Genomic DNA, 14,349 nt, shown 5'->3' on the forward strand with positions numbered 1-14,349 from the left:
GCAACAACACACATGAAACCTCTTAGCTGGGCCAAATAGCAAAGCCCCGGAGAGGCTTGAAGCCCCAGGAGCTCTTCGGGGTGAGGGTTTTACAACGTGTGCCAGGTTTGTTTATCCTGTAACCTCAGGAAGAATCGACCACCAAGAATCACAGTGGGAAGTAAAGCAGAGGAGAGGGGCGAGCAATTTCTTTGGAATTACTACTTCTCTCTTGCATTCTCTAAATGGCATCTTCCATTTGACTCCCCGGCCCCCACTGCTTCCTTCCCTCTCCCCCGCAACCCCCTCAACAGCTAATCCTCAGTTCAAAAATGTGAAATTCAAATCGAATTCGGTATTTCCCAGCCCAGCCTCGCTTCCTAACACTCCATTCTGGACCTTACTGTCGCGCAACACACACGTTCCAGATATCGCCACAGGCAGCGCCCCCTTCAGGCACGGAGCGGTATCTTGTCCCCTTTCCATCTCAAAAGGACTCTTCCTCAGAGTAATAGTCAAACACCTGGTTTTCTGAGCGTCTGGATACATCTAATTTCTCCTAGAATGCTTTTAAAATACAGAAAGTTTCACAGAAGAAACTGACATTGGCATGTAATCCCTCTCAAAGATCCGAGAAGAGCAAAAGGGACTGCTAGCGGATACAAACATCTCCATGGGCACTGACAACCCAGACTGAATGCAGACTGCTATTGATAGACTTGGGCTGTAATTGCTCTTCTCTTCGCCCATTTCTTCATTCATAAAAGAATGGGGGCGACAGGAAGAGTGCTCAACTCCTGGGGTTGTCAAGATTCACTGAGATAATCCATGTAAACTGCTTACCCAAAAGCGGGCACAAAATAAGCAATGTCAGCTCTCTTTATCTTTCATTAGTAAATATAAATGATCACCAGGCGGCTTTTCTTTCACCTAAAGGCACAGTTCCTTCAGAACCAGCCTTTGCAGGCTCTGGCTGGGGAAAACATTAATAACAATGAGACCAGCAGCAACAATGGATGAGCCACTTTATAGGATTTTAAATATTAACTATATAATCCTACACCAACTTGCAAGAAAAGTACTATTGTCACATCTAATATTTTAGAGAAAAGGAATCATTGGGATAGAGAAGTTGTTGTAGGTATAGAGTCAGGACTCAGAGCAAGGCAATATCAAGAGCTTTCAGCCTGTTCTCCCAATCACCATGCACCACACTTCCTCCTCATCAAAACCCTTGGGAAATGAGAAGAAACACTTATTGTCTAGAATAAGCTGGCTCTTTCTGACAATTGTTTTCCAAAAGCTCTTGAGAGAGATTAGCTAGTAAACTCTACCTTAGAGTAGTAATTTAATTTAAAAATAAGTGGGAAAGCATTTCAAATTATCCAATCAGAACATGTATGAATATGTCTAGGTGGTATAATCATTATCATGCTTATTAAGAATCTATGATCTTTTTCCTAAAAGTCAATAGAGATTTTTCCCTGAAATGTGTGTCTATACATACACCTATATTTTTAAAGATCAGATTCATGCCACATTGAAATCAAATATTATAATTGACCAAGTGAACTCATTTACTTTATGCTTGCACATATATTTATAAACTGTGTGTTTTAATAGCTCAGAAGCAGAATGCTTTTATCAACTCATGGACTTAATTTGTTGATAGATTTGATTCAGTCTTTGCAAACCAAATCCTCTCTATCTCTCCAAGCTAGGTAACTTGAGAAATTGTTTAGAATAGGTTTGCCTATAAAATTCTCTTTGTTAAATAGAGCAAATATTTCCCAAAGACTTCATGTGACCTCCATTGCTATAGCTGGCATGTTAGGCTTTTCAATGATATCCTTGGTGTGTTTGCAATTTAAATGTTTTTATTGGATACTAATGATGACAATCTCTACTAAGGCCAAAGCCAAAACGAACAAAGCAATGGAAGAAGAAAATCAAGATATAATAACTTGGTAAGGATAAGCAAATTGGGATTTAAACCGAGCTTCTTCTTAGAGGCAGGCATAAAGTTATCATGTATGAAATAATGAGTGATTTTCTTTTTTATATTACTATAGAAATAGTTTGTGAAACATGAAATGTCAGCTTTTTCTAACTTGAGTCATCATACATTGAATTCCAAGCCTGAAAGTAGTGAAAATCCACTTATTTCTAATATAAACTTTTGGGAGAGGAAACTCTTTCATGTGTTTGGAGGTGGGAATCTGGTGCTGAAATTCAGTGTCCCCAACTACTCTTGAGAGGGCCAGAGAAGTCTTGGGTTGCTAAAGTAACTTCTAGCCTTAAGACATTTTTTTACTTAAAGTTACAATGTATTTACTTGTGATTTCTCTTAGTAATATTTTATCCTGTTTATTCATCTCAAAATCTTCTTCCCAGAACACCATATCTGAAAAAAGTATTTTAAAATATTTTAAACTTTGAATATCTCATTTCCTAATTTAGTGCATTAGTAAATTAGCAATAATATGGTATTTCCTTGAAGAGACAAGCCATCAAGACATTTTCCAACAGACCTTTCCAGTGACTCCCTTAAACTCAAAAGAAGTGTTACAAAAGATAACCCTTGGTCCTAGAGATTTTACTCTGAAGAAAGCAATTTTATAAGCTTAGTTCAGAGTTGGCCTATGAGGGCTATGCCATGTTGCTGGAACAAAGTTAATGTTGCAAGAACTGGCTACTTTCTTTCCTCTCAAGGCTGCAAAAAGTCCTTACTTGGGCCTTTGATCTCTCCTGGGAGTCTTCGAATTCAAGCAAAGGCCAATGTCTTCCTCAGCTGTCTTCTTCACAAATTCTTCCAGCAGCTTTGGCAGGTACTAATGTGTTTACTTAGGTGTGCCTGGTTCCCAGAGCTAATAACAGTTTAAAATTGTTTAGCACATTGTGAAGTCCCATATAATATGCAAAAATCTTTATAACAACTCGCCTGTCCAAGAGTTGATAAGGGTGTCAAGGAGAAGCAGTTGAGAATTGAAATGTACTTATCTTTCTATGTATACTTGCTTCTCCAACTAAGGGAAATATGCAGAATTCCTAAGGTGGGCAAATTTTACTAGAAAAGGAACTTCTGAGCATCATTTTGCTGGTGTGGTCTGTCCATCAACACTAGGATTGTTGGCATAATGTTTAAACTAAAATAGGTTGTCTTAAAAAAAAAAAAAAAACCTGAAAAGCTGTTTGATGATTAATTACTTAAAAGTCTATGCAATCAAAACCTGCTTATAAGACTAACTTGTAAGAAAATCAAACATGCATTTACTTTTATCAAGAATGTAAAATTAAAAAATTAAGTTATCTGGCTACTTCACCAGAACCTTGGTGGACATTCATTTACAACACCAAGCCTTGACTTGGTTTTCTTCCCCTCTGCCTGCTCTGAGGCTTTCCTAGCAGTCTTGGGACATCATTTCTAACAACCTGTTTACATTTTAAATACATGTGAATTTTCTCTGCATGTGAGAAGTCCACTTCTCTGAAGAAATAATGGAAAACAGGTTGCATTTTTATTCTTTCCTCTGAGTAACAAAGCCATAATCTCGTCTGATTTTGAGTAAAAGAGAGCAATCAGATAACCAGCACATCTTCTAAAAGTGATTTCTAACTTTTTTCATACTTCTCTGTTCAACTTCCCCACTAAAAAAAAACAAAAACAAAAAAACTTTTCTACATATCACTTACCCAGTTTCCTATTTTTCTTTCACACTTTGTCTCCTCGGAAAAGAGCAGCAGAACTTCCCCTCAATTTGGGGGACCCCAGGCACCTTTGAGGTGCTGGTTTCCTTTGTATACCGCCTCCCATTTTTTATCTTTCTCCTCTCGTCCCTGACAGCGGTTGAAAAGCTTTGTCTCGTTTTTTTATTTTGGTGCTCTGAAATCCTGTTTTCAGCACTTGAGTCTCAAGGGTCCTCAACCCCGGTCCCTGTTTTCCCCCAAGCAGGTCCTATCAAGCCGCCCCGCGCTTGTGTTTCCTTGACTTCTTTAGTTCCACTCGCCCGCCCGCGGCCCTCTGGTAACTTTGTTTTGAGATCACCTTACCGAAGACAGCACTAACCTCTGAGAATTAGCGTTACTGACAGTGCCTCCTGAGCGACAGCGTCTTTCCAGGACTCAGAGCGCAGGGAAGACGTCGAGAACGCCGGTTTTGCGAGTTGCCGTCCGCAGCGCAAAGCTGGCGCACTGTGCCCGAATTGTAAGAAGAAAACAAACAAACAAAAATTCACATTTAGGAGTGCAATTTAGACAAAGGAATGCCTAACTGCCGATACTTTGTGGCCTGAGGCAAATCAATACCTATCCATTGAAGTTTTGTTACCCTTTTAAAAAAAAATAAAAAGGATCTAATAACAAATAGTTCCCATAGAATATCATTGGAAGATGTAGATGAGTGAATACATGGAAAGGGTTGAGAATATAGTTGGCAGATAAGAAAAGTCTTATTTGTTTGCTACAAATACCCCACAGTGAAGGGTTGGGTACAAAGCATATTAGGTGCCTGGTGCAAAGAAATCATCTGAAAGCCCAAATCATAAATCTGCACAGAACTCTGTTTAGCTGTGGCCAGTGTTCTGATGTCTGAACTCCATGGCCAAAGAAAGTGCTAGTATTGCTGTTGGCCAGAACCTGTGGGATTTGGCTGAAAATTCCTGGGTGAGAATATCTCCCCAATATATTATTTCAGAGTCAGCAACGTGCATAAACTCAAATGTTTTTGCAGGCGTAGGTACAGCATTCCGTTCTGCCCCGGGCCCTTTAGGAAGTTGACTTTTATCTAGTGTGTAGCCCTGGGTACTGTATTCATTTCAAAGGCATCTGCTTGATAATAGTTCTACATAAGATGCAGATGAATTTTCCACTGACCAGACAATTAAGGAGTCCGTTGTGGAAAAGGAAGCCTGATTTTCAAAGGGTGGTGGTAGTGGAGTCTTTGCTTTAGGGATGACAAAACCTCAAGAGAGGTGACTGCAACCAGCACCTTGTAGCAAACCTTAGTGGCTGACACTCTCCTACCCCTGGTTTTCACAGCCCTCACTTTGGAAAGCAGATCTCACCTGGAAAAATTAGCACTTCCTGACCCCTGCAGTCGTGGGATTAGCCAGTCAATTTTGCTTTGAAAAGATAATTCTACAGAAACGTAACAGGTAAGAGCCACCCCACCGCCCACACTCGTACCTTTGGAACCACAACACTTACTGTACTGGCTGACAATAGCGAGAGGTGAGAACAGTCCCTCCTGGTCCAAAACCCCAAGCTACTTTAGTCTATTTTTGTAAACCTTAAGTAATTGCTTTTCCTGTAGATAAACAGCAACCCTCAACACCAAGAGATCTGGAAGTGCGTTAAGCGCAGCAGGAGTATTGGCAAGAGCCGATTATTAGATCCATACTTGCTTAAATGACAGACCTCCCCTCTCATCTTTTACCCACCAAAGTTTCAAAGACCCTTCTACAATTGCTTTTCTGGAAGGCTTTTGTCGCGGGAGTGTGTGAAGTTACTCAGGGTTTGGGGTGGAAATTTTACACGCGCCCAGAAGGATTGCTGTGCCGGCAGCTGGGATGCATCTGTAACGGTGCTACTTTGCCTGAAAGCAGAAAATTAGCGACCCCAAAGCCCAGCTTGGCTGTTTAGTCTGTCGAAATGACAGGGCAGAGCAGAAAGAGGGAGAAAGGAGACGGGAGACTCGCCTCTAGAAAGGGAGTTCGCAGTTTTAAACTCACTTTCTTCGAATGCAAATCATAGAGAGGCGGCTGTGAATCTTGGGCCCGCTTGGGGTCTAGCAGAGGCCCCACAGGAAGGAGGAGGCGCCGAGGAAACACGTGCAGAAGGGGCAAAGGAAGAGGGGACTTTCCCCCCATCCCTTGGCCTTTGAGTCCACCTCCTTTTAGATGAATAGATACCTAGAGGGAATACGGCTCCCCGCCTACCCCAACTGCATAGGCCTTATAAAATGGCAATTTCATTAGAACAAAACAGGTTTTGTAAACAATCTAGATTCACTCCAAATGAAAGTGACACTTCAAGTTTATAGCAATCGTTATTCCGGTCCACTGACAAAAAACAACAACAAAAAACGAAACAAAACAAAACAAAAAAACCTTGAGATAACTAAAGTTCATGAAAAAGGAAAATCCTGAGGTAACTGAAGTTCATGAAAAAGAGAACAAACGCTTAAAAATAAGGTGATTCCTCACGTCCAAGATTGGGAAGGCAGGTGGGATTTTGGTGAGTTCTGTCTATTAATAACATTTTTTTTTTAATTGTGTGAGCAATGACCAAGGTTAGATTTCCTTCCTTCCTTTTGTCTGCGACACTCTTTAAGTGAATCTAGAGAGTGCAAGTACGCGGGTTGGGGATCGGTTCCCCGCCCCCGCAGAAATGCAGTAAAACCATTAGCGTCAGAAGGGGCAGTAAACAGCAAACTGTCTCTAGAGGGAAGGCGGAGGTTTGCCCAGACAGCCCCGGCGGGGGTTGCGGTGGGATATGCTAATAGTGCCCGGCCACTGGGGCCGGCCTCCGTCCCCCAAGAATATATAAAGAGCCCTAACCCCAGCGAGGCAGACCCAGGCCGCCAGGCGTCTGCCCTTGTTAATTACTGGAGAAACCGCCCTGGGAGCCGCGCCCCGGGTTTGCCGGCCCACAGAGGCGCCAGGCTCCGGCTTCTCCCCTGTCCCCTCGCTGCTGTCCAGGTGCACCGCCAGCCTCACCACGGAGGATGGACATGATGGACGGCTGCCAGTTCTCGCCTTCAGAGTACTTCTACGACAGCTCCTGCATCCCGTCCCCTGAGGGCGAGTTCGGAGACCAGTTTGAGCCTCGAGTGGCTGCGTTCGGGGCGCACAAAGCAGAGCTGCAAGTCTCAGACGAGGACGAGCACGTGCGAGCACCTACGGGCCACCACCAGGCGGGCCACTGCCTCATGTGGGCCTGCAAAGCGTGCAAGAGAAAGTCCACCACCATGGACAGGCGGAAGGCGGCCACCATGCGCGAGCGGAGACGCCTGAAGAAGGTCAACCAGGCTTTCGAGACGCTCAAGAGATGCACCACTACCAACCCTAACCAGAGGCTGCCCAAGGTGGAGATCCTCAGGAATGCCATCCGCTACATCGAGAGCCTGCAGGAGCTGCTGAGGGAGCAGGTGGAGAATTACTACAGCATGCCAGGACAGAGCTGCTCGGAGCCCACCAGCCCCACCTCCAACTGCTCCGATGGCATGGTAAGAGCCAGCTCTGGTACCTACTCGGCCACCCTATTATTTTCAAAAATCTGTATAAACCAGGTGTGGCAACCAAATATTCAATGGTTATTTTGTGGGTAGTTGTGGGTGGGGACGCAGGTGAGGTAAGAGAAGAGAGGTGCCACATTTAGAAAGATGCTGGGAAATAGACAGCTGCTAAATAATACAGTACTTTAATCTGACTTCCTTCCAGGTTCTAGGTGTGCACTGAAGGAGAGAGTTGCCATGTGAGATTAGGTGGCTGTGAGTGATCTGTCATGTTTTCTCCATCACTCAGTTTCTTTAGTTTCTTTCCAAAATATACCACCAATGGACCCTGCCATGCACTAACATCTAAATACAACCCTCTGAAGCTCCCACTACCCCACAGTTTATAATTTAATGGGTAAATTGCAATAAATGGACTGGGCCCCAGTCCCTGCTCTGCGGAGGCCTGGCTGGAAGATGTTGATGCATTCCTTACAGAGGGCATTTGCTCCAACACTGCCAGGTTTTAATGTGTTTTTGCCCTGGGAAAGTGCTCTCTCCCTGAATTAGTGTGGCTTCCTTCTCCTCCAATCCATTTTGCATGGTTAACCCAATGCACATTGCTGCTGAATTCACCCCCACCCCTTTCTCTTTGCTGCTGCTGCTTTCCTCTTCTCCAAGCACAGAGGTTGACCTCAGTGCCCTTGCAATTTGGTAGGACTAACCCTTCCCCAATCAAGGCAATGAAGGTGATTGACAGTGGTCAATTTAGGGAGCTAGTGGGCAAGCACTTCTTCTCTCTAGAGCAGAGAATCTTTTGTCAAGACCTGAAGACAAATTTTTTCCTTTGTGTCTTATATTACAGCCTGAATGTAACAGCCCTGTCTGGTCCAGAAAGAGCAGCAGTTTTGACAGTATCTACTGTCCTGACGTACCAAATGGTAAGAACTGATGACTTCAGAGAAGTTTAAAGACCAGTTGAACTTCACAATTCAGCCTGTCAAAGCAGTCCGTCCTTCCTGGTTGTATCTGGGAAGGGAATATGCAGAGTTCTTGGCAGAGCAAACTAGAAATACACATATAGTTTTTTGCTCAAAATCCACCTAGCAGATACACACACATGCACTTTTGCTTGAAATAGTACTAGAGTGGTTTTTCACTCCCTACATTCACCCCCAGTGAATTACTAGATATTTGTTGAAGATTTCTACATCAGGCTTTCTGTGACCACCTGACCCCTGGGTGTCAAAGGAGCTGATCTACAGTGTGAAGGGCAACAACACAAGCAAGCCTATATATTTAAAAAAAAAAAAAAGTTTTTTTAATGGTTTTCTCTTTGTATCCTTAGTATATGCCACAGATAAAAGCTCCTTATCCAGCCTGGATTGCTTATCCAGCATAGTGGATCGGATCACCAACTCAGAGCAACCTGGATTGCCTCTGCAGGACCCAGCTTCTCTCTCCCCAGTTGCCAACACTGATTCACAGCCTGCAACCCCAGGGGCTTCTAGTTCAAGGCTAATCTATCAAGTGTTATGAACTAAAAATCTAGTTTCGATCGGTTCTGCCAGGAGGGCCTATTACACAAGAGGAAGGATGCTCAAAGAGTCCAAAAGCAAGTCAACCTGTATATAAAGATTTCCTTTCAGTTGTAGATTTGTACATATTATCTTGCCACTTTATAAGAAAATGTATTTAAAAACTGACCATTGTCATTAATAGTTATTTTTTTTCTCCTCTACTCTCTTCTCCTCCCCCCTTTTTTTCTCATTCTTTGCTTTAGATACTTAGTTCTAATAATATTATTTCTGATAGGGGCAATTCACTGAAGGTAGCTTGTTGCAATGCTTAACTTATATTTTTTATAAATATCACTTATCAAAATATCTCTGGTATTTAGATCTTTATTTTTTCTTCAAAACATTAGAACAACAACAAATCAGTTACAGAAAAATTTAAATATATTTAACTTTTTTAACTCTTTAATCCTTTAGTTATATGTATTAAATAAAAATATAACAATACTGCCTAATGGTATATATTTTTATCTTTTCTTATAAGAAATACATGTTAATGTAAGTACAAAATAGTACTTTGTGGATAATTTCAAGATATGAGACATTTTGAAAATTCCACCATAAATAAAATTGTTTAAATGAAGAAATATTTTGGTTCATGATTTTTTGAAAGAACACGCCTAATGGAATTAGTAGTCATTGACATAAAATCTTTAAGGTAGAGATGAAAAATAACAGAAGTTAGCTTAGAGGATAAATCTGAACATTTACCATCTCACAGATTCAGTTTAGGTCCTGTTGGTATCACAGATGAAAAAGCATATTTTCATTTTAATCATATTTCAAGGGAGCCTGCTAAAAAAAGTTTTTCTTTTAAGTGCTGTACCATATAAGGTCAGGTCGTGTGTGTGTGTGTGTGTGTGTGTGTGTGTAAGAAAATAAAAATTACTCAGGATAACAACATATGTCTAATCATAAAAATGTACATTACATTATTTTAATGCCTACAGTACATTAGAAATCATGAGTTAAGTCATGTTTATTTTACTTGCCTGACAATATCTTAATACATTAATGTATTAATGTTTTCAATAAAATATTTAAAGGTATAGAGCTCATTTTTTTGAATTGTTAAAGTGCTGGAATAAGAAAACATACACAAACTATAGTAAGGTGAAGCAGACTTCAACTGTCTTCTTTTCACTGCCTTTTTGATTTTAACCATATTTTGTGTGTGTTTTTGCATGTGTATTTGTGTGTGTGAGAGGTGGGCATGTGTCATTTATTGTTCATTACTTGAAAAAATAGAACAATTAAGTGGAAAATTAGGGTGAGACAATCATTGGGATAACTCTCACAAGTTTACCACTGAGAGAAAAAGGCGATATCCTTGAAGCATCTGAAGTGGCTGTTCACAGAGGGAAAATACAAATAATTGTTTCATCTTCTAATATGTACATCAGTTTAAAATTGCTAAGGGTTTGTAGCTACACATATTAATCAAGCAAAGTGTCCAGAGTGTGAAATCATACTGCTTGGCAATCATTGTCTTCTCAGGAAGGTTTTTCCCTTCTTTCTGATGTGATTTGTGTGTGTGTATGTGTGTGTGTGTGTGCTTGTCCAGTTACCAGGCTTAAAAGAATAGAAATTATTCCATAAAGAAAGAGAGAGGAAAGGGGTTGAGTTAAAAAAATAATGTAGCCACAGTCCCTCTGTTAGCGTCATGCTCTGGTACGGGATGCTGACCTTTAGCTCACAGGTAAGTCTTTCTTTGTCCATGATTTGAGAGTGTGAGAATATGAGGTGAACAGAATTCAAGAGGGCATGGGAGAGATTCACATATAGTTTCAACATAAGTTTGAATTATTCACTTTTTTTATAGACACCATGTTAAGTACATTTTCTCCTTTTATACTTCCATAGAGAGGTTGCCAATTTGCTTTTGTTCTTAGGAGAATTAGAATAAAAAGAGCTATCCAAAGATTGTCTTGTTTTGTTTTTTTTTAATTCATGTTTGAAACATATTACCATACTCACCTCCATTTAATAAAGTGAGCAGAGAACATTATGTAATTTTTACTTCAAGTGAACAAAAATTAACTTTCTTTCTTACCAAACCGCAGTTATTTCTATAACTTGCAGATGGATTTGGTATTCTCAGTATATATTATCATGCCTCAACGTATTTAGTTAGAGTTTCCCAATGGTCTGGATTTGATGCAGGCAGTGACCAATGTATCACAGACAATAGCCTCCATGCCAGGTAGCTCAGTTAATCTCCTTTTCAGTGTAGTGACATTGAGGGCTGGTGTCTACTCAGAAAACAGCTCAGCACAACATGTCATCTGCAGTCATACATACTGTTTTGACAAAGGGCCTTTCAAAATTGTTCCTCCAGTCATCCAGACCCAGAAAAGTCATTTCTTCTCCAAGAAAGAGTGGCAGGGGAAAAAGTGATACTGGCAAAAATATTCAAGTAAGAAGAGAATTTTGTCACCTATAAATCCCCAGGAGTGAACAATGAGGCTACCACTGAGCCTGCATCAGACCACCTAACCTCAGCTGGTGGAAAGATGCAACAACGGTAATGTTTCTATGAGCAACTTGGAAAATATTCTCTCTACTCTCTGCAAACCTGAGTCAAAAAAGACTCCTTTCTCCTCATGCCTGGAAAATGCAAGCTCATTGCGTTTCATAGGAAACTGTACGGTGAGGTTATGAAAATTGGGAAGTACTATTTGGAAACAAGTGGCTTTACTTATTATAATCAAGGTGTCTTGATCACTCCTATTTTTTTTTCTCATTTGAAAGATGCAAGTCAGATAAAACTAGTGGTTATAGTATACCTTTAAATTCTTGTTGAAGATGGCATTCCTACAAATACTTAATCTGAGAATGGTATTTCCTAAATTTTTCTCTTTGGGGTTAGCACAGTTACTAGATTAAAGTAGTAATTTAATTCTCTGACTTTCAGAGGTGGTATTTCTGGGAATGATGTTAGAGTAAAGCTATCTGCAACTTCAGAAAAGCTCTACTCAAATGACAAAGTACCTCTGAAAATATCACCACTGAATATTCCATCATTGCAAAAGGCACTGGATATCAAATTTATTTCCTTTAAGAATTCTGATTATGGATATTTAGTGATTAATGATTAATTGTTTAATAATATGGTACATTTGCTCAGCAAAAATCTAGAATTTAATTCAAAGTCTAAACTAGGTCAAAATTATTAATGTATTTCTTTTTAATTTTACTTGATATATCTGTAAAACAGGTTAAGTGATAGCTTATGGTAAGAATTAGTTACCATTAAAATCATTATATTGTGTTAAAATATTATAAAAATAATTCTTTGTAAAAAAAAATAGGCCAAACCTTATCTCCACTTATGCTGCTTAATTAATTTCATTCAAAATTAAGCTGGCAGTCACAATAAAGCAGCAACTAGCCATATTGAGTGACCACTTACCATTATGCAAATAAGAACACTGAGTCTTAAGGAGTTTAATAGTTTGCCCAGGAACACTTTGTTTGGGCTGGCTATTTGGACCTCACAGCACATGTTCCAGGAGGCTCAGGCAGAAGTTACAAGGCTTCTTATAATCTAGCATTGGAAGTCCCAGAATATTACATCTCCTGCCTTCCTCTGGTCAAGCAAGTTACTAAAGCCAGCCCAGAATCACTGAGAAGCAAATTAAACTCCACTCTTCAATGGGAGAAATAGTAATGCATTTGTAATCACGTTTAATTTACCACAAATGACTAGTATATAGTCGCCGTCTCTATTTCCTTGCCTTTCACCCATTCCACCCATTCACCAACATCTGGCTCTGCCTCTACCTCTGTCACCATCTTTGGTCAAGACACCTTCAAATCAGTGACCTGTTCCTGTGCTGGGCAAGCTTACATCTCCAGTGCAGATGTCTTCCCTGATCTTTAGACATGCATATTCTTGACATCTCTTGAATGACTCAATGGCATCTCCAGGTAAACATGTTCACGATATTCCTCCTCTCTCTTTACCTTTTAACCTGGTTCCCTTTCAGTGTTAACTCTTCAGTGAATGATACCAGCAGTTATGCAAACAAGAAATTTAGGATACACTCCTGATATTTTAACCTGCCTACCCTCTTGTCTAATTCATTACAAAAATCTATGAATTTATTCTCCTAAGTACCCTTTAAATCTCTACTCTCAATCTAAACTATGGTAATCTCTATCCAGGAATATCATAATATCCTCTTAACTTGTTCCCCCTTATTTTCTCTGGACCTCCCACTTCTAGAGACAGCATCCAGAGCTTTTTGGAGGGGATTGTCCCTTTCCTTTTCCCAGGCCATGTGGTTCAGGTGGGACTGACTGTACCACCTACCTCCAGAAGAGAGCAAGTCATTCAGGCCTGACCTCGAGTGTGTCCTCTTCCTCGGCCATAATAGTTGTTTCACAGATGCACATGTGATCGAGGTGTTCATTAAGTGACAGTCTTGGGGATATTTCCTGGAAAGACAGTGAAAAAGAAGTTCCTTTTCTGCTAGGGTGGGAACACATGATATTTTTTACTCTAGGCTGCCAGCTCCGTTTTAACCCCAGGAGGGAGATTCTGCCTAAAAATAAAACCATAGTAGAAAGCTGGGCTGTAATGCAGAGATGCATTCCTGAAAACATAATTAAATATCTGGATCCTAAAATGCCTGACTATCTGCTCTTGGCCATGCCTTACAATTTTAAAACCAATGAAAATCTTTTTCTTTAAACCAGTGTAAATGGGAACTTTGTTAATTGGAACTCAAAGTGCCTTGCTTAATACCCCTCTGATCTTTGCTGTCTATTCCAACCAGAGAAATCCATTCACAATATTTATCTGATTATGTCAACCACTCCATTTTCCTCTCAGCTTATGGCATGGAGGGTAACAATAAACCAAACTTAACATGATCTTCTGGTTCCTACATGCTGTCTCTTATCTACCTCTAGCATTATCTCTTTCTATAGGTGATATCAAGTCCCTCTTTTCATGGGACACGTAAGGGACTTTTTATCAGTCACTGGTTGCCTTTTGCCAAAGGAGCTTTACATATTCTCTTGGTCTGCAATCCTCTCCCCACTTCAATTCATGAAGTCAATTCCCAATCTTCTTTTAGATCTCAGCTTAAGCATCAATTCTAAGGCAAATTTTCCTGGAACTCCTTTGCAGAATCAAGTGTTTTTAGTCTATGACCTTAAAATACCGTATACCTCTTCTCTGTAGCATGTCTCCTAATTGCACTTATCCATTATTTTGTGTGATAACTAACATTTGTATTCTTCACAATGAAAGCAAGGATGTGTTCTTGCTCAACACTGTGTCCCTGGACTATAGTAGGATATTTTGTGCATGTATGTAAATGAATTGATATTGCTGAAGCATTTGTTGTGAAATGAACTCTCATATTCTAAACTTTCTCCTTCATGGACTTCCTGAGCACAATTTTAATTTTTTTCCTAGTTCTCTAATTTTCTGTTTTATGTTAATTTTGTATACTGACATTTCTTATTCTGGCCAATCTTCTCCTATTTATTGTCTCAAGGTTTTGTTGTGTGGCCATTTTTTTTTTTTTTTTTTTTTTTTTTTTTGTCTACGGTGGACTCTTTCTACTC

General features: G+C 40.2%; 1 protein-coding gene across 1 annotated transcript; it reads left to right on the forward strand.

Annotated features, from left to right (window-relative positions):
* Positions 1-6,458: 6,458 nt before the first annotated feature.
* On the forward strand, positions 6,459-9,027 carry MYF5 (myogenic factor 5). Its single transcript, XM_090275667.1, has 3 exons — positions 6,459-7,204; positions 8,058-8,133; positions 8,541-9,027. The coding sequence occupies exons 1-3, from the start codon at positions 6,704-6,706 to the stop codon at positions 8,729-8,731; spliced, it is 768 nt and encodes a 255-aa protein (XP_090131793.1). The 5' UTR covers positions 6,459-6,703; the 3' UTR covers positions 8,732-9,027.
* Positions 9,028-14,349: the final 5,322 nt, after the last annotated feature.

This window comes from Furipterus horrens, unplaced genomic scaffold (genome assembly GCF_987537825.1).
Source record: "Furipterus horrens unplaced genomic scaffold, mFurHor1.1.pri manual_scaffold_4, whole genome shotgun sequence".
Taxonomy (NCBI): domain Eukaryota; kingdom Metazoa; phylum Chordata; class Mammalia; order Chiroptera; family Furipteridae; genus Furipterus; species Furipterus horrens.

Coding starts and splice junctions, on each gene's coding strand:
- MYF5 (XM_090275667.1), top strand. CDS start 6,704: ATGGACATGATGGACGGCTGCCAGTTCTCGCCTTCAGAGTACTTCTAC. Junction 7,205..8,057: donor CCAACTGCTCCGATGGCATG/GTAAGAGCCAGC, acceptor CTTATATTACAG/CCTGAATGTAACAGCCCTGT. Junction 8,134..8,540: donor CTGTCCTGACGTACCAAATG/GTAAGAACTGAT, acceptor TTGTATCCTTAG/TATATGCCACAGATAAAAGC.